Raw genomic sequence first — 24,452 nt, forward strand, 5'->3', positions numbered from 1 at the left:
AAGTAAGGATTTTACTGAGTAACCTTTAGAGTGATACAAAATTGAATTCACACTGACATTCCCATAAAGGTTCTCCTGGTCTTTACTGTGCCATGGCAAATGTTTATGAGACTATTGACTGGAGTTACTAGTTCAATGTGTATTCAAAGTTTAAATACCTCACGAAGCATCAGATCTGTATCCTCTCACCAGTGTGGCAGTTGTGCCTGGGAACCCGGCAGTAACCTGACCAAGATAGAGTCTGTATCATAAAGGCAAAAGAAAACAAACCACTTAAGTCAGCAGTATACAGAAATCAAGGTAATGTTGCATATGCTTTTTGAACACCTAGTGAGGCAAGATACCAAAAGCAAGCATGGATATAAAACCAGTGTAAAACTGGTTTCACCAACCCAGACAATTTATGTAATCATGCTGCATAAGAAGAAAGATTACTTGCTATTCTGTGTACAACTGTCATTGCTATAGATTAGAATGACTAGATTTAGACAAGTTGCTGAAGGGATAGACATAAAATAATCAAGTTTTAATAGCATTTCTATTTTAGAAGGTATTCATGAAAGATACAATCACTTTTGAGAACATCACTTTGAGTAGCTAGGCCTCAGGAATCCCTAAAAAAATTTCATTTTTTTAAAAGTTTTTATTTTAATTCCAGTTAGTGAACATATCATGTTAGATTAGTTTCATGTGTACAATATAGTTATTCAACACTTCCATACACCACCCAGGGCTCATCAAAAATGCCATCACCTATCTCACCCATCCCCCCCATCCACCTTCCCTCCAGTAACCATCAGTTTGTTCTCTTAAGAGTCTGTTTCTTGGTTTGTCTCTCTCTTTTTGTTTTTTTTCCCTTTGTTCATTTGTTTTGTTTTGTAAATTCCACATATGAGTGAAATCATGTCTTTCTCTGACTGACTTACTTCACTTACCATTATACTCTCTAGCTCCATCCATGTCATTGCAAATGGCAAGATTTCATTCTTTTTTATGGCTGAATAATATTACATTGTATATATATGCCACATCTTCTTTATCCATTCATCAATTGATGAAAAAATTCATTTTTAACAGAAATGAAATAGAAGAGAGTGAGTATAAAATAAAGTATGTATGCAATATAATAAAACTTTGTGTGTGTGTATGTAGCAATACATTATTCTTGCCAAATTTTTTTTTTTTTAAAGATTTTTTATTTATTTATTTCAGAGAGACAGAATGAGAGAGAGCAAGCACATGAGAGGGGGAGGGTCAGAGGGAGAAGCAGACTCCCTGCCGAGCAGGGAGCCCGATGCGGGACTCGATCCAGGGACTCCAGGATCATGACCTGAGCCGAAGGCAGTCGCTTAACCAACTGAGCCACCCAGGCGCCCCTTGCCAAATTTTTGCCATCTACCTAAAGGATGTGAAAGAACTAAAGATATCATGCTTGGTAGGATTTACATTATAAATGCTAGAGACCAAATTCCATTTATTGGGTTGGAATACCCTGTTCAGATGTAATTGAAAAAGTTTATCTGCCTAGTATCTTCCAAGGGACTAGCAGTATGTTGATTATACCAGCTGAGTCATACTTCTTGTGACAATGAGAGATGACTTAGCATGACAGCCATCACAAGCACATTTCAATTTTTATTTCTTTTTGAAACTTGATACCCAGGGGCCTCCCGAAGGAGCATGATGGATGGCACGAATTCTGTTTGGAGGCATCTTTGAGCTCACTCAGTAGACACCATGAGCAAAGCTCACGCAACCAAGTTGAAAAAACTTATGGACAAGAAATTATCAATGAAATTAAATGGTGGCAGACATGTCCAAGGAATATTGCAGGGGTTCAATCCCTTTATGAATCTTGTGATAGATGAATGTGTGGAGATGGCAACTAGTGGGCAACAGAACAATATTGGAATGGTGGTAATACAAAAAATAGTATCATGTTAGAAGCCTTGGAATGAGTATAAACAATGGGTGTGTTCACCGGAAGAAATCAACTGCTTCCACATGTCCCCTTTACATAGCACCTGTTTTACTACAATATAAAAATCTGGTCATGCGCATTTTTATATTGAACTTTTTTGTTAAATAAACTTTTGTAATAGTCAAAAAAAAAAAAAAAAAAAAGACTCGGCACCGAGAAGTGGAGCTTATAAATTGAAGTGTAGAGACAGCTTAAATTATACATTAATTATTCTAAAGGAAAAAACTGGACATTTTATAATATAGAGTACAAATGAGAAGAATATAGGTTTTTGAAGGTTATGATAAATTTGCAATTTTTTTAAAAGTAAAAACATATCCAGACTGATTTTATCTGGTTCTTGTTAAACCCATTGTTCCACAAGAAGAGTTTAACAGAAAACTGAATTTCAAGGAGGTATGGAGGTTTATAGTTAAGGAAAGACACAGATTTAGGTTATTGGCTCCTAGACCAATTTTATCAAGAGAATTTCAGCACATGCTCATGTAATTAATGGATTTACCAACTACCTCATGACCAAGAATTGGCTGGCCTAGTGCAATGGCTTATTGAAGATTCAAGTGTGACATTAGTTGGGAGACAATATATTGAAAGGATGGGGATCTTCCTTAGGATACATTTTATGCTTTGATTTAGAGACCATTATATGATACTTTCACCCCATAGTCAGAATACAGGAATCAGGAAATCAAAGAGTGGTAATGGGAGTGGCTTCTCTCATTATCATCCTTAGTAAATTACTCAAAGAACTTTTGCTCTTTATCTGGCAAATTTGAGCTCCACTTGTGAAATGGACTTAGTCCTCAAGAAGGGTATGTTTCCTCTATGGTTAGGCAACACTGGTACTATTGAATTGGAAAACAATCTTGCCACCTGGCAATTTTGGGCTCCATATCCACCAAAATAACAGGCAAAAAGTTTACTCTAATGGCTGAAGTGATTGACATTGATTAACGATAGATAACTATTTTGCTTCCACACAGTAGGAACACAGAGGAGTCAATACATTTAAGAGAATAGACTTTTAATACTTCTCTGCACAATAGTAAAGGTAATTAAGAAAAACTAGAGAAGCCAAAGAAAGGAAAACTATTGAGGACTCAAATCCTTCAGAAATGAAGAGCTTGAATCATCAGACCTGATTAAAGAACACTAACTATATTCTGGCTAAAAACACATAAAATATGGAATTGGTAGCAGAAGAACAGATTTGCAGATAAAAAATGTAGCATCATGATCAATTACAGAAGTGAGGGCTGTGGTAGTTTTTTGTATCTATGTATTTTTTGCTTATTATGTGTACATATTTCTTTCTACACATGCCATCTATTTTCATTTCTCCCTTCCCTCTTATTACTTTATATAAAGTTATTGGAGGTTAGCCTTACATTTTTTCTTTAGGTAACAAATATTCAGTGAAATGGTGACTGGATTTGAGTAGTATCTAATATAGCTAGTGATGGGATACAATGACAATTGGACTTTGTGTCCCCTCATTTGGGGGGAAGATGAGAACTTCATCCCTTGTGCAAAGACTAATTACATCTTGTTAAGTGAAACATAAAATTGTTTTTGTTGTTTTATGGAAATTCAAACATTTGTATAAAGGTATGTATGGAAAGTGAATTGCTGTCAATGCAGAATGTGAGAGTTTTCAATATACTGACTATTAGCTGCAGATCAACCCTTTCTTCACTTGCGTTGTTATACTAGATTTAGAGATTGTTCTTTGGCCACATGATGTTGATATTAACCTTTGTCTAGAAAGAGATTGCAGAACTAGGTCAGCACGAAGGGGTTGAGCTATTTTGTCTGGAAAAGCGATGGATTGGAATGTGGAGTGTGAAATGTTGTAGTGTTAACCTCAGAGGCCCCAATGAACCAGATGGAGTCCAAACACTTGAGTGGGTTTCTCTGCCATTCAGTGGGCTGCTGTTGTAGACCAACCACAGCTCAGACACTTTGCAAGTTTCTCCATCACCTGAAGGGCTGGCCCACACGCTTCAGTTTACTTATCACAGTCTGAGTATTCCTTTCCCCTACTTTCTCTAAAGAGGTGTTAATCCCAGACTATGAGCCTGTCCCAAGTTTCTAAGTTTCTAAGAAAAGTCTTATTTCCTTCTCCTCAGCCCTAGAGGGAGGAAGGAATTTATACATTTGTTATTACTGTACTCCTTCGATATCTTCTACTCCTGCACATCTTATTTATTAATCGCCTTTTACTAGTTAATAGTTCTCAATGTTAAATTCCCCATGTTCATAATATTGATATAATTTCTATCTTCTGACGTGACCCAGACTAATACAATCATAGTTCTTGTTGTGCCTCTATTTTCCATTTCTCCTGACACACTGTTGCTTTTCTTCAACCTATTTCTATTATCCCATTCCAATTATTGTCCTTAAGATAAAATTTAAAACTTGAGCAGTAATAATATTTACTGAAGATTGTGTTCTTTAACTTTTAAAGCAAGAGAAATTGTGGCATTTTTTTCCTCTAAGGAAAAATGGTATTTTAAAAAATGTTAGCTACATTCATTTTCTTTTTTTTTTTTTTAATTTTATTATGTTATGTTAGTCAGCATACAATACATCATTAGTTTTTGATGTGGTGATCCACGATCCATTGTTTTCATATAACACCCAGTGCTCCATGCAATACGTGCCCTCCTTGAGACCCATCACTGGGCTAAACAACCCCCCCCCCTCCCCTCTAAAACCCTGTTTGTTTCTCAGAGTCCATAGTCTCTCATGGTTCATCTCTCTCTCCGATTTCCCCCTGTTCATTTTTCCCTTCCTTCTCCTAATGTCCTCCATGCTATTCCTTATGTTCCACAAATAAGTGAAACCATATGATAATTGACTTTCTCTGCTTGACTTATTTCACTTAGCATAATCTCCTCCAGTCCCATCCATGTTGATGTAAAAGTTGGGTATTCATCCTTTCTGATGGCTGAGTAATATTCCATTATATATATGGACCACATCTTCTTTATCCATTCATCTGTTGAAGGGCATCTCGGGTCTTTCCACAGTTTGGCTATTGCAGACATTGCTGCTATGAACATTGGGGTGCATATGGCCCTTCTTTTCACTACATCTATGTCTTTGGGGTAAATACCCAGGAGTACAATTGCTCGGTCATAGGGTAGCTCTATTTTTAATTTTTTGAGGAACCTCCACACTGTTTCCCAAAGTGGCTATACCAACTTGCATTCCCACCAACAGTGTAAGAGGGTTATCCTTTCTCCACAACCTCTCCACCATTTGTTGTTTCTTTCCCTGTCCATTTTTGCCATTCTAACTGGTGTAAGGTGGTATTTCAAAGTGGTTTTGATTTGAATTTCCCTGATGGCTAATGATGATGAACATTTTTTCATGTGTTTGTTAGCCATTTGTATGTCTTCTTCAGAGAAGTGTCTTTTCATGTCTTCTGCCCATTTTTGAGTTGCTTATTTGTTTTTTGGGTGTTGAGTTTGAGAAGTTCTTTATAGATCTTGGATACCAGCCCTTTATCTGTAGTGTCATTTGCAAATATCTTCTCCCATTCTGTGGGTTGCCTCTTTGTTTTGTTGACTGTTTCCTTTGCTGTGCAGAAGCTTTTTATCTTGATGAAGTCCCAAAAGTTCATATTTGCTTTTGTTTCACTAGCTTTTGGAGATGTATCTTGAAAGAAGTTGCTGTGGGCGATGTCAAAGAGGTTACTGCCTATGTTCTCTTCTAGGATTTTGATGGATTCCTGTCTCACATTGAGGTCTTTCATCCATTTTGAGTTTATCTTTGTGTATGGTGTTAGAGAATGGTCGAGTTTCATTCTTCTGCATGTGGCTGTCCAATTTTCCCAGCACCATTTATTGAAGAGACTGTCTTTTTTCCATTGCATGTCTTTTCCTGCTTTGTCAAAGATTATTTGACCATAGAGTTGAGGGTCCATATCTGGGTTCTCTATTCTGTTCCATTGGTCTATATATCTGTTTTTGTGCCAGTACCATGCTGTCTTGGTGGTCACAGCTTTGTAATAGAGCTTGAAATTGGGCAACGTGATGCCCCCAGCTTTGTTTTTCTTTTTCAACATTTCCTTAGCGATTCGGGGTCTTTTCTGATGCCATACAAATTTTAGGATTGTTTGTTCCAGCACTTTGAAAAATGTCATTAGAATTTTGGTCGGGATGGCATTGAAGGTATAGATTGCTCTGGGTAGCATAGACATTTTAACAATGTTTATTCTTCCAATCCATGAGCATGGAATATTTTTCCATCTTTTTGTGTCTTCTTCAATTTCTTTCATGAGTGTTCTGTAGTTCCTAGAGTATATATCCTTTACCTCTTTGGTTAGGTTTATTCCGAGGTATCTTATGGTTTTTGGTGCTATTGTAAATGGAATCGTTTCTCTAATTTCTCTTTCTACAGTTGCATTGTTAGTGTATAAGAAAGCAACTGATTTCTGTGCATTGATTTTGTATCCTGCCACATTACTGAATTGCTGTATGAGTTCTAGTAATTTGGGGGTGGAGTCTTTCGGTTTTCCACATAAAGTATCATGTCGTCTGCGAAAAGAGAGAGTTTGACTTCTTCTTTGCCAATTTGAATACCTTTTATTTCTTTTTGTTGTTTGATTGCTGTTGCTAGGACTTCTAATACTATGTTGAACAAGAGTGGTGAGAGTGGGCATCCTTGACATGGTCCTAATCTTAAGGGAAAGGCTCTCAGCTTTTCCCCATTGAGGATGATATTCACTGTGGGTTTTTCACAGATGGATTTTATGAACTTGAGGAATGTTACCTCTATCCCTATACTCTGGAGAGTTTTAATCAGGAAAGGATGTTGTATTTTGTCAAATGCTTTTTCTGCATCAATTGAGAGGACCATATGGTTCTTCTCCCTCCTCTTATTAATGTGTTCTATCACATTGATTGATTTGCGAATGTTGAACCACCCTTGCATCCCGGGGATAAATCCCACTTGGTCGTGGTGGATGATCCTTTTAATGTATTGTTGGATCCTATTAGCTAGGATTTCGTTGAGGATTTTGGAATCCATATTCATCAGGGATATTGGTCTGAAATTCTCCTTTTGGATGGGGTCTTTGCCTGGTTTGGGGATTAAGGTAATGCTGGCCTCATAGAATGAGTTTGGAAGTTTTCCTTCTGTTTCTATTTTTTGAAACAGCTTCAGGAGAATAGGTATTATTTCTTCTTTGAATGTTTGGTAGAATTCCCCAGGGAATCCATCAGGCCCTGGACTCTTGTTTTTGGGGAGGTTTTTGATCACTGCTTCAATCTCGTTACTGGTTATTGGCCTATTCAGGTTGTCAATTTCTTCCTGTTTCAGTCTTGGCAGCTTATAGGTTTCCAGGAAGGCCTCCATTTCATCCAGATTGCTCAGTTTATTGGCATATAGTTGTTGATAATAATTTCTAATAATTGTTTCTATTTCCTTGGTGTTAGTTGTGATCTCTCCCCTTTCATTCATAATTTTATTAATTTGGGTCCTTTCTCTTTTCTTTTGGATAACTCTGGCCAGTGGTTTATCGATCTTATTAATTCTTTCAAAGAACCAACTTCTAGTTTCATTGATGTGATCTACTGTGTTTCTGGTTTCTAATTCATTGATCTCTGCTCTAATTTTAATTATTTCTCTTCTAATACATGGCTTAGGCATTGCTTTTTCTCTAGTTCTTTAAGGTGTAGAGTGAGTTCGTGAATTTGGGATTTTTCTATTTTTTTGAGTGAGGCTTGGATGGCTATGTATTTCCCCTTAGGACCGCCTTAGCAGTATCCCATAGGTTTTGGACCGATGTGTTTTCATTCTCATTGATTTCCATGAATTGTTTAAGTTCTTCTTTGATTTCCTGGTTGACCCAAACATTTTTTTTTTTTTTTTTTTTTTTTAAGATTTTATTTATTTATTTGAGAGAGAGAATGAGAGACAGAGAGCACGAGAGGGAAGAGGGTCAGAGGGAGAAGCAGACCCCCTGCTGAGCAGGGAGCCCGATGCGGGACTCGATCCCGGGACTCCAGGATCATGACCTGAGCCGAAGGCAGTCGCTTAACCAACTGAGCCACCCAGGCGCCCGACCCAAACATTCTTGAGCAGAGTGGTCTTTAGCTTCCAAGTGTTTGAATTTCTGCCAAATTTTATCTTGTGATTGAGTTCCAGTTTTAAAGCATTGTGGTCTGAGAATATGCAGGAAATAATCTCAGTCTTTTGGTATCGGTTGAGACCTGATTTGTGACCCCGTATGTGGTCTGTTCTGGAAAAAGTTCCATGTGCGCTTGAGAAGAATGAGTATTCTGTTGTTTTAGGGTGGAATGTTCTGTATATATATATGAGGTCCATCTGGTCCAGTGTATCATTCAAAGCTCTTGTTTCCTTGTTGATTTTCTGCTTCGATGATCTGTCCATTGCTGAGAGTGGAGTATTGAGGTCTCCTACAATTAACGTATTGTTATCAATATGACTCTTTATTTTGGTTAACAGTTGGCTTATGTAGATGGCTGCTCCCATGTTGGGGGCATAGATATTTACAATTGTTAGATCTTCTTGTTGGATAGACCCTTTAAGAATGATAGAGTGTCCTTCTGTGTCTCTAATTACAGACTTTAGTTTAAAATCTAATCTGGTATAAGAATTGCTACCCCAGTTTTCTTTTGAGGTCTGCTGGCATGGAAGATGGATCTCCATCCCTTCACTTTCAGTCTGGATGTATCTTTAGGTTCAAAATGAGTCTCCTATAGACAGCATAAGGATGGGTCCTGTCTTTTTATCCAATCTGCAACCCTGTGCCATTTTATGGGAGCATTTAGGCCATTCACGTTGAGAGTGCTTATTGAAAGATATGAATTAATTATCATCATGTTGCCTGTGAAGACGTTGTAAATTTCTGTTGTATATCACTCTTGGGGTCTTTCTCTTTTTATAGAATCCCCCCTTAATATTTCTTGCAGGGCCGGCTTAGTGGTCACATATTCTTTCAGTTTCTGCCTGTCTTGGAAGCTCTGCATCTCTCCATCCATTCTAAATGAGAGCCTTGCCAGATAAAGTATTCTTGGCTTCATGTTCTTCTCATTTAGTACCCTGAATATGTCTTGCCAGGCCTTTCTGGCTTGCCAGGTCTCTGGATAGGTCTGATGTTATTCTGATGTTCCTCGCTCTGTATGTAAGGAATCTCTTCCCCCTAACTGCCCTTAAGATGATTTCCTTGGTTCTAAGATTTGCAAGTTTTCCTATTACATGCCGGGGTGTTGGTCTGTTTTCCTTGATCTTGTGAGGGGTCCTCTCTGCCTCTAGGATGCGAATGTTTGTTTCATTCCCCAGATTAGGGAAGTTCTCAGCTACAATTTGCTCAAAACATCTTCTAGTTCTCTCTCTTTCTCCACTCCCTCCGGGATTCCAATTATTCTGACATTGGCATGCTTCATGGTGTCACTTATTTCTCTGATTCTATTTTCATGGATTCTGAGTTGTTTTTCCCTGACCTCCTCTTTTCCCTTTTTATCTATTATATTGTCTTTCAGGTCGCTTATTCGTTCTTCTGCCTCACTTACCCTAGCTGTTAGATTATCTAGATTGGATTGGATCTCATTGATAGCATTTTTAAGTTCTGCCAATTCAGCTTTCATTTCTGCCCTTAGACACTCTATGTTGCCATTAATTGATTTCTCCATTCTAGCTATTGTCTTCACAATTGCTAGCCTGAATTCCATCTCTGACATCTTGGTTATATCTGCATCCATTTGTAAATCTGCAGCATAAGTCATAATCTCTGAGTCTTTTCTATTTTGGGGGTTCCTCCTCCTAGTCATTCTGTTGATGGGTGGCTGAGGGAATGTATAGAGTCCAAATTATTGACCAGAACCCAAGCAAGATGCACCTGTTTTCTTGGGACCTTAGGGTTGCTGGCCTCTTGTTTTCCCAGCCTGTCTTCTGGGGGAGGGGCCTGCCGCTCTGTTACTCAGGCAACCCTGTTTGGGCGGAGTTGCCCTGCCCACCTGCGGCGGGGGATGGGCTCAGTGGGAATCAGTTTTTTGGGGCTTTTGTTCTCTGGCAGCTTTCCCTGGTGGCTTTCTGCGTCTCTTCTGAGAGTCAGAGCAGAAGAGACCATTTCCAACCCTCTGCCTCAGAGCCTAGAGATCACAGTCTGTTCTTCAGTGAGCTCTCCAGGCCACACTGTCTCCATTTTTGTCTGTGCTGCTATAAACTGCAGTGTCCTGGGTTGTGCGCCCCTCCGCAGCACTCCTAGTCCTGCCTCCAGGTTGGGGCATGTCTCTGCCCTTTGTGTTTCTAAAACAGCCAGCGGCTCCCAGTTCTCAAGTGCGACCCTGCTGCTCCAGGTTTCCGTCCTGGGGCCTGCCCTAAAGTCCTTTCCCTGCTGCTACCGGTCTGCGAGTCTGTGCCTGGCCGCAGCGAGCGAGGCTGTCACTCACCAGCGGTGTAGGATCCCCACAGCCAGGCTCCCTCCCGCTGCTGTTTATCCTCCGATATCTGCCCCTGGATTCACGGCTTCCCGCTTTGTACCTCGAAACCAACCGTCTGTGATATTCTGTTTGTAGAGATCCAGATCTTCTTACATCTCAGCCTGATTTCGTGGGTGCTCAGAATGGGCTGGTAGATATCCAGCTCAATTCCGGGGACCAGTTGAAATAGGGTTCCCTACTCCTCCGCCATCTTTTCTTCTCCCCCTATATCCATTTTCTTATGCTAAGGGAACCTTTGGCTATTAAGGTCTTGAGCTAGTATAAAAGTCCAGATTCAAAGCACTAGCATATCCTTCATATCGAACCACCATCTCTCCAACTCCAGATGAATTTCACCAGGTATCTTCCATACAGATAAGATGTATAAATGAATCACCATCAGAGTATGAATCTATTAATATGCTATTACAAAATAAAGTTTAGCTCAGTGTGATAAATTGTTTATGGGTAAAAGCTGAGGAAAAAATAAATACTAAACTATAAATACAACTTAGAATCGGAGGTAAAGGAGGAGGACATTACCTGGTAATGTGAGTCTTACTATTGACATCATGTTCAGCCCATAGAAGAGACCCAAATAACAACCCTAACCCATAAATGTAGTCAGAATCTAAAGCCAGAAGGACAAAACTGTCATTGAGTAATTACTAGTTACTTCACATTCATTGTCTAGATATAAAATTTAGTTTTGGCCCATACTTCTTTTCTCTATTTATTACCACAATCAGCCAAAATGTTTAGTCTATCTAAAAATGTCGGTATTTCACAATGGAATGATCAAAGCAGAAATATATGCTATATTATAGGAAAGAACCTCCTAAGTATGTGAAAGAGAATTTTACTTTCATTGTTGTTTCCATCGAAGGGATAAGATAAAGAATTAAGCAAAAATGCATGGAGCTCTCAAGTGGAGGGGACATTGCTAATACTGATTTTAACCAATGAAGCTGCCTTTTAATTTGGAATGGTAGTCAGGCATTACATTAAGATACAGTAAGTAGGAAGCATTCTTAAATTAATTTGACAAGTATCAAAGTTTATTAATATTTTAACCACAATAAATGTGATAAGTCCCTTTTCTCCCTTTATCAAACTAATTAATTTTTAGATTACTCTTTAGATCTCAAGATGAAGATATTTAACTCCCTTTAGATGCAACCAGATGAAGACCTGTGGAACAGATGGGGGGCACAACCTGGAATGGAGCCTTATGGAGATATAATTGTCATTAAATCTCTACAAATCACATTTTACCACTTCTTGTGGTGCACACCTGTGGCTGCTTGATTATGTACTTTGCTGCCACAGAAGAGACTCCATAGCCCTGTAAATGCCTATTTTGTTGTCTTTACAGTGTGCCTTAAAACAATAACAAAATAAGGGGACTGGGGTATCATAGGGAGATTATGTCCACAGGAGGTACATAAGATACTTTAACAAGACCTCTTCCTGCCAAAATTTCTGTTTTATATTCTAGCCCTATGTTCCTCAGGGGTGAAAATGGGAGTTTGCCATTTAAGATTGATTTTCTTAGTTTCTTATGATATAAACACACCTGTTCAAAATAACTTTGTGTTGATAAAGAAAATTTCTTCTAAGTGTTTCTTCTCATAAGCCCTGTATTTTGCCTAGAACAGGAGTTGGTCCTTTGATAACTGATTCTCAAAACAGCAAGTTGTTCAAGGGGTAGAATTTGTAATATTTTATAAACATATAGTCTCGGGGCACCTGGCTGGCTCAGTCAGTTAAGTGTCTGCCTTCAGCTCAGGTTATGATCCCAGGGTCCTGAAAACATATAGTCTTAACATACTAATTTAAAATTGAATTTCTGAAAGATCCCACCCATGCTTTTATGGCTTTTATGTTTTAAGGAGATGGCTTTTATATTTTAAGGAGAATCTGAACTCTAAAAATTAAACATTGTATCTATGCATATTTTATGTTATTCATTGTATCTTGTAAATGTAAATAATGGGATTCTTTGTCTACTTTTACTGTATTTTAGGTCGGTGCAACAGTAAATCCTCAATTTATTATCCATGGGAGTAAAATTTGACACTATATAGCAAACTAGGTCCATAGTCTCTGTGAAGTTTTCACAGTATTAAAATAAACAGAGTAATGACTTTGCAATCCTAAAATGTAAAAACAATAGAAAATTAAAAGAAATACAACACATTTTTTTTCAGTTTGAGACACATAAAAATGTCTAAAAATGCAAGTTATATAACTACAAAAATTTTTAATTTCAAATAAAATTCACAAATAAGAGGTCATGAGGCAGTGGATAGTTCAATATCAAAATGTAATTTGAATATGTTCTATTTCAGTTTGGAGAAGAGACAGATCAATTGAAATAGAGTCAAAAAGTACAAGGAGATCTTGGAGAATTGAAAACTCAATCTCTTTCTCTTTATGGTTTCAAGATCTCTAATGTCTGCTGATTTCTGCTCTTCAGTCTTCTGTGTGTCTGTCTCATTTTTGTTTTTCTTCTACAGATAAACTCTCTTGGTCCTTCTTGCCCATGGTTTAATTTGTGGCCCCTGCCCATTCCCCACATCAAATGGTAGCTTTTGTCCTTGATTCTTCATCAACTGCAAGCTCTCTCAGTTAATTAATGTACTTTCTCTTTACCTAAATTAAGAACTCCTAGAAAATAGAATCTCACTGGTCCAGTTTGGAGAACTAGGATATAACAAATTTCACATTGCTCTTTTAGACCATGGCATATATTTTTAAGTGGAAATCAACAATGAAGAAATAATAACAATGTAATAAAATATTGAAGTTCAGTAAGATATGGGCAGATTAATGGGGTAGATTTGTGACAGCTAAACTTTGTTTAGTAGAAGGTGAAAACAACCTTTTTTTTTTTTACTCTTGTAAATGAGCTCTTATTCATTGCTGCCAGACAGATTTCTTTTCTCACAATTGACCCAACATTCCACATTTAATTCTGTTTTCATGTGATTTCTTTCTATGTTTCATACCTCTTTCTGGAAGCTACTCTAATGAATTTACCAAATGTTTTAGTATGTCTGTGATACTTAATTAGCATTTTAATATGCCATTCAATTTTCTAATTGTGTCACACATATTTACTACTTACCATATATTCATATGTGTGTACTTGGTCACACCTACACAATTATAGAATCTCGAAGTTTTAATGTTTCTCATACTTATTTCTCAAAAACCATAGCCACATTATGAAATTCTGTAATTAGAGCCTAATGCTAGTCTCTTGTGGCAAGAGGTCAAACACTATTCTTCAAAATCCCAGAGGGAGTTTAGGGCTGAAACTATAGCTGTGGTTCAATAAAAAATTGTGGTCAAATTATAGGAAGGTACTACATATGCTGGTCCCAGACTGGTTTCAGAGTATTTACTTCCATACCTTTGTTGATAAAACATGTGAAAGATTAGAACCAAAAATACCTATGATTTATTGAGGGCTCACTTATAAAAATAAACTGATGATGGATGAAAAGCAAACTTCTAACTGAATATTCAACTTTAAATTTTACTTACCTGGGTTGAATCATCTTAATTTCAGACATGCAAAATGTAAATTAATCTGAGGTTAAGTTCTTCAGTATCTGTTTTTTTCAAAAGGAAATGCAGTAATCAGAGATCTCCTCATTTGTAACCATTAGACCTCACAAAATCTGGTTGAGTTGCAAAGAAAATAACTTAAGGAAAAGACACAAAAGGAGAATATTTTTATTATAACTTATATAATTTGAGAAATTAAGTAGAATGTGAATGATTAGAAAGCAATAGATTTTTCTGAGTAAAAGAATAGACTAACAAGTATTTAACTATTATCTTGTGATACAATTCAGGAACTAGTATAACAAAAATTTGAAAAATTTTAAAGAAGTGAAATTCAGATTTTATCCATTTTATTAGATTATAATTGCTCAAGTGATAGGTAAATAAATACAAAAGCAATAAATATTGTTATATTACTGCTTTTCTCATAAGGAATTCTAACATTTAAAAAACTACAACATTTGTTTCATAAATGGAATTGTATGCAATGCTACTCAATGTGGGGTCAATAGATCAGCTGCCAGACCATAGGCTAATTGTTACTATACCAGGATGGGAAAAAAAAAAAATGCACTGCCTTCATTGAGAAAGTCTTGCTATAAAAAAAAATAAATAAAACATCATTGTGAGCTTAATAATAGAGATGATTTCCTTTTTGTCACACACCCCTTCATCAAATTGTAGATGATCTCTTTGTACTTAATTTTGTTGATGATGAATAATAACTATATATAAATGAACACCTTAACTGTACACTTTTTTGTACATTTTGTAGTAAGGCAGATATAAAAAATAGCACAGCTTTGCTTGTATATTCAAAATCTCTATAGTTTTGTCTTATGGATCAGAATTACTAACAAATGCTCTCCTTTTTTGTTTATCAGAGCATATATGTTGCCTTCATTTTGTAATACAGTTTTACTGGATATAGAATTTTTGATTGACGTTTTTTCCTTTCAGCATTTTGTCATTCCATTGCTACCTGTCCTTTCTTTTTTCTGATGAGAAGTCAATGGTAAGTCATATTATTGCTATTTTTCCATAGGTAGCTGAATCATCTTTCCCTTACAGCTTTAATAATCTCTTTGTCTTCCAGCAGTTTGTTATTGTTGGTCTGGCTATTGATATAATTTTATATGTCCTACATGAAGTTAAATAGAATCAAATTTGGAAAATGTTTAACCATGAATTCTTCAAAGTTTTTTTTGTATTTTTTCTCCTCTCTCTCCTTAGGAAATTCATTATGCATTCATTGGTATGTTTGATGTTGTCCCACATATCTCTGTTCATTTTTATTTAATGTGGGTTTTTTTTTGCAATCTGTCTTTTATATTGGATAATTTCTTTGATCTGTTTTTTTTTGTTTGTTTGTTTTTGTTTTGTTTTTAAAGTCAAAATGAGTATTTGAATTTAGTTTCAGAAAAAGATGTCACATGAATTTGGATTAGAAAAAAGGTTTGTTTATCCAGAAATACAGGGAAAAGAAATAACCCTTAATAGGTTCAATGATAATTTTCTGGATCTTCTTTTTGCCTTGAAAACTATATCTTTTCCCCAAAACACCTACTTCAAAAATCACCTGACCCTGTTTATCTCCCTCTAGCTGGAACAGGCTAATTCCCCTCCACCCCATCCCTCTTCTTTCAGTCATATTGTGTGGGTGCTGAAGACTCTGGGCTCTGACCAATGAACAGAACTGTCCTTTAAGCTAGCGACCCACAGGCAGTGTCACCCAAAGCCCCACTCCCAGTCCCCATGGCAGAGGCCACAGAGCTGGCATTTGTTTTCACTGTCTCAGGATGAGGAGCTAAAAGCTGACCATCAGCACAAATCAATGCCGAATATGGAGAGAGAATGAGGGCTCCTAGGTCCAGAGTAGGCTGCAAGCTGGGACAGGAAAAGAGAATTTTTGAGTCATCCCATCTTTAGAAACAAGGGGGAAACGGGATCATTTTCCACTGCTATGGTCCTATTAGCTACTCTACTGCTACTGAGCTCCAAGGTGATGTGCAAGCCCAAAAGGCTCTGAATAAATCAGGAGAACTTTGCCCTGGCTGGAGAAGGGAGTAACCTAGGAAGAGAGGTCAATGAATCATTTATAGGAAGACCAGTGATGGGAACTTCAGCTCTTAACATGGCTGTCAGCCCTGCAAAGGACAATCCAGTAAGAACCGAGACAACCACTCCAGACTGGTGTAGCTGGGGAATCTTCAGGCCTTTCCCTAGGTCCCACACCAAGTGTTTGATCCCATTCCAGGTGTGATACATGAGAGGGAAGACAAGTGCAGATTTGGCTGTGTAGATCAGTGATCTCCCCAGACACAGGAACTTTACAAGTTCCAAATGAGATTGAAAGTTCCCCAGAGCCAAGAGGGCCAACAAGCCAGAAAGGGAGACCCCTGTACTCAAGGCCATACCAGTACCACAGTGGCAAGTGGATATTGCCATGGGAAGACATCAACTGTAGATAGTGATATGCGGAGACAGAAGACAGTTTAAACTAGTATTCTTTTTCCAGAACTTCTCCATCTCTTCTGTGGCTGTAGTTCCCAAAGGAACAGCATTTCTGATACAGAACCTAGGACTAAAACGGGCACAGAGGCAATGACAGCCAACATGTCTCAACAAGAGTGCAGCCGTCTTCTCTACTATCTACTTTTAAATAAACTGATTCGTGCTTTTGCATATCTGTTCTGCTTTTGAATCCATCTAGTCAATGTCTTTCCATTATTTTGGTTAGTACATACTTAAATTCTAGAATTTTCTTTTTTTACATAGTTTGTGTTTCTCTACTGGAAGTCCTTTTGACAAACCACTATAATCATATTTTTTCTTTAACTTCTTAATATAGTTTTCTTTAATTCCTTTAACATATTTATAAAAGCATCTATGAAGTCTGCTAAATCCAACATATTGATCCACTTAGAGACATTTTCTACTGACTGCTTTTTTCTTGACCATGGGTCAATTTTTCTGTGTCTTTGTATGCCTTGTAATTTTTGTTGTTGTTGAAAATTGGACAATGTTAGATAATATAATGTAACAACTTCAGACTCTTTATTTTTCTTACCTGAAGTTTTATTTTTTATGTTTTTTTTTGTGACTTAAATTTATTGAATCTTTCCCCACATGGTATGCAGGTATTAATGTCACTGATCATTTTTTGTTGTTATTATTTTTACACTGGTTAGTTAGAAGTTGCCCCAGTGTCTGAATGGATTAGTTGTCGGATAGCTGAGTATTTTTCCCCCTCAAATATCTTGAGATTGTAAGGCTTCCTTTTCTGACAGAAGATTTTTATGTGGATTGGAGAGAGTGTTCCTGTGATCAGTTAATTTTCAAGTCCGTCTGAGGCTTTTACTTTTTTCTGTGTCCTCTTGGGTTTTCCCTGTTTGTATGCAAAGTTCCCAAATTAGTGAGAGATGTATGCAGAACTTCCTCAGTTCTTCTTAGTTTTCTTAGTTTTACTAGGTCTCCATTAATTTTTTGTTTTTGTTTTGTTTTGTTTTTGCCACTCAGGACATAGAGATTTATGCTTTACCGTGTGCCACTTACTGAGATTGAAAATATGGAAAACAGAGTTATGTAACTTTTAACAGATGTTTTGATATTATTAAAAAACCAAACTCATATCTGAGTTCTTTAGGTCAGTAACAGTCTCATTTTACTTTCAAACTTTAAGGACATTTGGGGGGGCAGGGGGGGAGACATGATTAGATTGGAATAGTCTGAGCCTTGATTCTGAAAGAGCTAAATTTGAATCTTGGCTGCCAAGCTTACTTAATGTAGGAAAATAGTCTCCTGGCTCCAGTTTCTTTTCGCTTATGTCAGTGATTTACAAAGCCTGAATGTTAGGTTATAAATGAGGTTTAAATTAAATGATTTAAGTAAAGCAATTATCAGATTTTTAAGAAAAAATGCTACACCTCATTTGACACATTATTATGAACAAGCATATTAATTTGCTGATTCCATTTAGAGTGCAGGTTTACTAAATTATGTGCATGAATTACATAAAATTTTTATCAGCATGGTACAGCCATTGGTAACTTTCTGACTTACCTCTCCCCAGTCTTTTTTTTCTGGGTATCTCTTGACATCAAGAACTAAGGGTTCTTCATTCTCCCATGGCTGTTTACATTCAAGAAGTTCCTATATTAATAAAACTAGGGAAACACTCCCCATGTTTCTTTCACTTAGGAATCACCTATAGAATTGTTAAAATGTTACTACATTATCTCCAATTCCTTGGGGGTCATTTTAGTCTAATTAGTCTCTTGCAAGACTCCTTGACACATCTCCTAAAAGATTATTGGCTTCTTATTGGACCTCTTCCTGAGATAAACTGAGCTCCAATTATTTCTTCTCTAAGATGCAGCCATAAAGACATTTGCGTAGCATTTGATTTTAACTGTATGCGTTAAAGACAGTTTTGTCTAAGAGATTAGAGATAAAATTCTCTCCGTTAGTTGAGTTGTATTGTTTTTGACTTAATAATAAGTGAAGTAAAATTGCTACTGAAGCGATTATTGAAGGATCTCATTGTTATTATATCTTAATATCTTTCCCTAATTCCATGAGAAGTCTGTGCTTTCTTCCTCCTTCATATTTAACAAATCATTCTTTCTGGGAGTTTTTCCTTTTGAGTGTCCTACCTATGAAGTTTCAGAACCTTTTTCTATTGCTGTGTTGAGTTTTGATTTTAAGTACTTACTGGAGAAATATACTGAGTAAATAAAAGATACTATCAGGAGAACACTGGCCTTCCATTGACATACATCAATGTCTCAATAAAGACCACAGGCAGCTTTTGAATGTGTTTTCTAAACTGTGTGACAGTGTTAATTCTTTGTCTTAAAGGTTTATCCTCTTCACTGAAAGACATATACAATAAAAGAAACACGAACCCTGGTGTAAGATTTCATTTTTTTTTTTTTAATATTTTATTTATTTGACAGAGAGAGACACAGTGAGAGAGGGAACACAAGCAGGGGGAGTGGGAGAGGGAGAAGCAGGCTTCCCGCCGAGCAGGGAGCCCGATGTGGGGCTCGATCCCAGGACCCTGGGATCATGACCTGAGCCGAAGGCAGACGCTTAACGACTGAGCCACCCAGGCGCCCCTGTAAGATTTCATTTTTTGAAAAGCAAATTTCATTTTTATTTTCATTTTTTAAAGATTTATTTATTTATTTATTTATTTGGGAGTGAGAGAGAGAGCACAAGGGGCAGGACAGAGGGAGAGAGAATCTCGAGCAAACTGAACTGAGCATGGAGCTCATTGTGGCCCTGAAATCACAACCTGAGCCAAAACCAAGAGTTGGTGCTCAATTGACTGGGCCACCTAGGTGCCCTGCAAATTGCATTTTTAAAACTTGATCGCAAAGACTAATAAAAGTCTTAAAACAATACTGCAGTTTTGTTTTGGTTATTTTGGAAGGCGCATGTTCAATAATAAATAGGTTAATATTTAATCGTAATAGTTAATATATATTAAAAAATTATTCAGTGTCAGAGTCTTTATATTCACCGCTTAATTAAATCCTCAAAACAGCTCTATAAGGTAGATAGTCCTGTGTTTTGAAAATGGCCACTAAGATTTAGACAGTTTAGTAATTTTCCTAAAGCAACAGAGTTCAGTATTTAAATATAAGCAGTCTGATTCCTGAGTCTGTACTGTTAAATTTGAAGCAATCCTATCTCCCCATTTTGGGCTGATATTTCTGAAGTAGTACATTTTAAAATAATACTAATACAATAATTATTACATACAGTCCCAAATTATCTTTTGGGGAGAAAGTTATGGATCTATTTTTTCTGAAATTATTCCAATTGTTTAAAAATTCTAGAGTTTATCTGGATTTTCCATTGGTCTTGTCCATACCTGACATGACAAAACTCAGAAGGTTTCAGACAGGTAGAAAGATACTGGACTAAAATTCTGAAGATTTGAATTCTGAGTCTTTCCTTTCATTAACTTTTCTAGAACCTTGGATATAAATCTTTCAACATGCTAAATTGTAAAATAAAAGTAATATCTTCTATTTCATATCTACTACACAGAGAGGTAGCAAAGTAAAATTATTTATGCTAAGGTTTTAGAGAAAGACACTGTCAGACAAATTCATTGGTCTTTCAACAGTATGATTAAAGTAGAGACACTACTCCCTGGAGAAAACTAGTATTTTGACCAGTATGTTTAACTCCTGAGGCTGAAATCTTAGTTTTAGAATTTATTTTTGTCAATATCTTTCCCTTAATATCAAATTTATCCATGGATCAGTTATCATTTATTAATTTCGAAGAGCTTAAGAAAAATGAAAATCAAAAGAAAATAATAATTATTGTTATGTTCAGTGTGTGCTGAGTACTTCATATAAATGATTTATATGAACTTCCTCATCTAGGAGATAAGAACTTAACATAAGAACTTGGTCACGAGAGGTTCCTCAACCTGTCCAAAGTCACATAGTTAGCAAGTCTTAGAACTAGAACTTAAATCTACAGTCTAATTTTGCAGTCTCTTTTAATGTAGAACCCAAGGATTATCCAAAGGCATTGCTACTTCTTGAAAAAGAAACTAGTTGGAAATCAATTCTGACAAAAGTAAAAGTAGCAAAGCGTCAGTGGACAAGGGCAGTTTAGTGTTCAGGAAGTCAGCATTCTCATTTTGCTTTTACTTTTGGTTCATACTGGTTTCTTATTGTTCTTACACCTGAGGAGTTGGCAGGACTTTTCCTTCTTTCATTTAAAGCTCACTAGTATGCAGTCTTGCTTTATTTAAGATACAGTTTTCCCAGTAGTATGTAGGTCTTTGTTAACTCCCAGTTGAATAACTAGTAACGACACTTTTCTTGAAAAATCTCCATATGTTTCACACTGTGTGAAATACACCAGCTTAACTCCTAAGCATAATAAACAACTTTGACATTTGCAGTGCTAGGACATTTTGCTCTACATTGGTAATGTGGCTCCAGTATAATTTACAATTATTTTTTTCTCAATTCTTTCCAATAGGAGGGGTCTGCTTTTGTTGTACTGATCTCTTCATTACCTTTCTTTTCATTGCCTTTGGTTTTGTCTCCTTTCCATCATACCTTACACGTATATCCTAGTATATAGAATAGAGGTTAAGGATTTGGCCTCAGGTGTTGGACCACCAGTGTCCAAATCTCAGTTTCATCTTTCTAAGTATGTATCTTTGGGAAAGCTGCTAAATCTCTTTCTGTTTCTCTCATCTTTCTCTCTTCTCTCTCCTCTCTCTTTTTGTTTCGATCTCTCTTTCGCCCTTACTTTCTTTTATTTCTAAAGATTATTGTGAGTTTCAACAAAGGTGGCATATGATAAGGTTTCTATAAACACAGTCTTGTAAATTGTTTGCTCAATTCTGACCTCCTCAGTGAAAGCGACCACTTATTATCTGCACCAATCATTGAGCACACAACTATAGATTGTCTGAGATCTTAATTTGTAGTAAGTAGAAGTGCCATTGCTTAAATGTTTTCAGTCAGTAAAATCATATCAGATAAAAAGACTATTCTATTTTTAGATACTTCTGATGGTTAGAAATTTATCTTTTGTAGTTAAAAAAATTGAGTTTTTATTTTAATTTCAACTTTGTATATTTTGGAACTAAATTTAACAACTCTAATTCATTTTTTATAAAACATTCCTGCAAGTGATTACCATCTTCTTTTTTTCCTTTTAATGTTGAACACTCTCATCCCTTTAACCAATGTGGTTGGGGTCACACAGCAAATAATGACCAGTGGGTTTAGAAAAGTTTGTAATTTCAAAAAATACCAGGTTTCCTTCCAGTAAATATACTAAAATAAGCTTAATCTTTGGGGCACCTGGGTGGCTCAGTCGTTAAGCGTCTGCCTTCGGCTCAGGTCATGATCCCAGGGTCCTGGGATCGAGCCCCGCATCAGGCTCCTTCCTCAGCGGGGAGCCTGCTTCTCCCTCTCCCACTCTCCCTGCTTGTGTTCCTGCTCTCTCTATCTCTCTCTGTCAAATAAATAAATAAAATCTTTAAAAAAAAAAAAAAAGCTTAATCTTTAAGTATTACAATAAATGCAATAGGTATAATTTAATATAAAAAATTAGAATTTTCTTTGTTTAATATTCCTACTAATAATTAATTGCCCAAGTATTGTGTGTTTTATGTAACTTTTATTTCAAAGGGAGTGGAGCTATATTTTCCACTGGAAACTAGGATGATTATTTTTATTAGTATTATTTTATTAATATTAATATTATTATTATTTACCCAGTGATTATACAAAAAAAAAAAGAAAACATGAAGTGTTCTTTTAATCTTTTTCATTATGCATATTTGTCTTTGTTATTATCTGCAACCTAATCTTGTTTAAGAATTTGGTCTAAGAATTGTCACAAGTACATTCACACATCTTATTATATACCTATTCTTTTTTCCACCTAAGTTATCAGCCCAGTGAAGAAATTTCCTTAGTTATTTGTCTTTCTATCCTACTTAGCTCCTAAATCAAAATGAAATATTTTCTATGAAGCAAAAGTTTGCCAAGTTTTGTGCATGAAGACCTCTGTAGGATGAATGGATTATTTGTTAAAGATCTACAACTGCTCTCAAATATCTTCTAAATTACTTAAAAGAGAAAAAAAAAATTTTTTTAATTAGAAAATAAGAAGTTCTAAATAATATGACATAGGTAATAAGTAAAATAGAAGCTTATAAAAGGAAAATCCTAAAGCATACTTAAAGATGAAGGTCAGATTTTGAAAGAAAATGAAAATGATTTTAAGGATTAAAAATGGAAGTTATTCTATATTGACAAAATAGCACAGAGTAAGTGATGAGTAGAATATGTATAATGTTTAGAGGTGTAATTGGCATAAAAAGAGGAGGTAGAGTTTGGATAGGTAAAGAAAGGGTAGTTTTCAGAATATTTTGAAATTCAAGAAACATTTATACCTGCCTCAGAAAATAATAGGGTGTTACTGTAAGTTATTGAGGTTAGTGCCATGATATCGGTTGCATTTCGGCCAACTGGTGTGGCAGATGTGTGAAGGAGGGGACAACAAGAAAAAGAAGTAGATTTGGTCCAAGAGACTGAGTAAAGAGCTGCTGCAGATATTAGAGATGAAGAGAGTCTAGACTAAGATCGAGGTGTTTCCAAAAATCTCAAATAAGTAAATAAGCACATTTGTACACTGGAAGAGGGTGTTAGATTTCTAATACTTTTTTAGAGGTTTTGGTTTCAAAGCACTAAATTTTCAAAGCATGAGTTACCATATATGTCTAATAAATCAAATTTGATGCCTTTTTTTTTTTTTCATTCTTAACCTGGCACCCGCTAAAGCAAATAAAAAGGTAATACCAATTAAGGACATTCAGATTAACTTTTCTCTTGTAATGTTTAACCCTTAGCTCTGGTTTCCTTCAAGTCATCATGTTTTCAACTCATTAAATTGCATTTGCATATTATCAACACTCAAGGATCTCTCCTGTAATTAGTTCTATGATTTATTTAATATACAAAAATGATGTCTTATTTTCCCAACTCATATCTTAAGATTAAATTAAATAAAAAGTACAGCGTTCCTAACCATTCTACAAATGAACACTCTGATTGGTTCAAATAATAATCTATTTGATCTGATAAGAAAAAGCTTATACTTAGAATTTTGCCATAGCCACATAGTAGCATACCAATGACTGTCATAGTTGGCTTTGTGGCTTAAACAGCAGAAATTTATTTTTTCCAGTTCTGGAGACTGATAGAGATCAGGACACCAGCATAGTAGGATTCTGGTGAGAGCTCTTTCCCTAGCTTGCAGACAGCTAACTTCTACCTGTGTCCTCACCTGACAGAGAGAAAGCTCTAGTTTCTCTTCTTTTTGTAAGGGTTTTAATCCCCATAAGGGCCCTACCATCATTACTTCATCTAAACCTAATTATTTCCCAAAGACCCCATCTCCATTTACTATCACATTGGGGATTTGAGCTTGAACATACAAATTTTGGAGGGGACACGATTCAGTCCATAACATTCTGCCCATGGTCTGCCAGAATTAATCTTTTTCTTACATGTAAAATACATTTATTCTATCCCAACATCTCAAAATTTCCTAAGTCATATCAGTATCAACTCTAAAGTCTGAAGTCCAAAATCTCATCTAAACATCATCTAAAGAAAATTTGAATAAGATTGAGGTATGGTTCATCTTGAGGCAAAATTCCATTCCAGCAGAGATAGCATGACCAATTTTGTGGATATAGGTCAACATTTTTTCCCAATCACCTCTGTTATTGTTCAAAGTGGCTATGGTGGGGATAGAGCTTATGCATGGATTTAGCAACATTGACTTCTACTCACCATGGCTGGCCTGGCTGACCTTGCTATTATCTTTATTTGAAGATTCAGTGTGGCTTAAGGAGATGTATATGGGTGCCAAATTGA

General features: G+C 36.3%; 1 protein-coding gene and 1 pseudogene across 1 annotated transcript; one reads left to right on the forward strand and one right to left on the reverse strand.

The window, feature by feature from the left end:
* Positions 1 to 1,737: 1,737 nt before the first annotated feature.
* On the forward strand, positions 1,738 to 1,958 carry LOC116633599 (annotated as a pseudogene).
* A 14,089-nt stretch (positions 1,959 to 16,047) lies between these two features.
* Positions 16,048 to 23,925, reverse strand: LOC116633657 (succinate dehydrogenase cytochrome b560 subunit, mitochondrial-like). Its single transcript, XM_032406236.1, has 4 exons — positions 23,857 to 23,925; positions 18,076 to 18,165; positions 16,575 to 16,665; positions 16,048 to 16,472 (listed from the first exon to the last, which is right to left on the reverse strand). Exons 1-4 carry the CDS (start codon positions 23,923 to 23,925, stop codon positions 16,048 to 16,050), a joined length of 675 nt encoding a protein of 224 aa, XP_032262127.1.
* Positions 23,926 to 24,452: the final 527 nt, after the last annotated feature.

The sequence above is a fragment of the Phoca vitulina genome, unplaced genomic scaffold (assembly GCF_004348235.1).
Source record: "Phoca vitulina isolate PV1807 unplaced genomic scaffold, GSC_HSeal_1.0 scaffold8, whole genome shotgun sequence".
In the NCBI taxonomy this organism is placed as follows: Eukaryota; Metazoa; Chordata; class Mammalia; order Carnivora; family Phocidae; genus Phoca; species Phoca vitulina.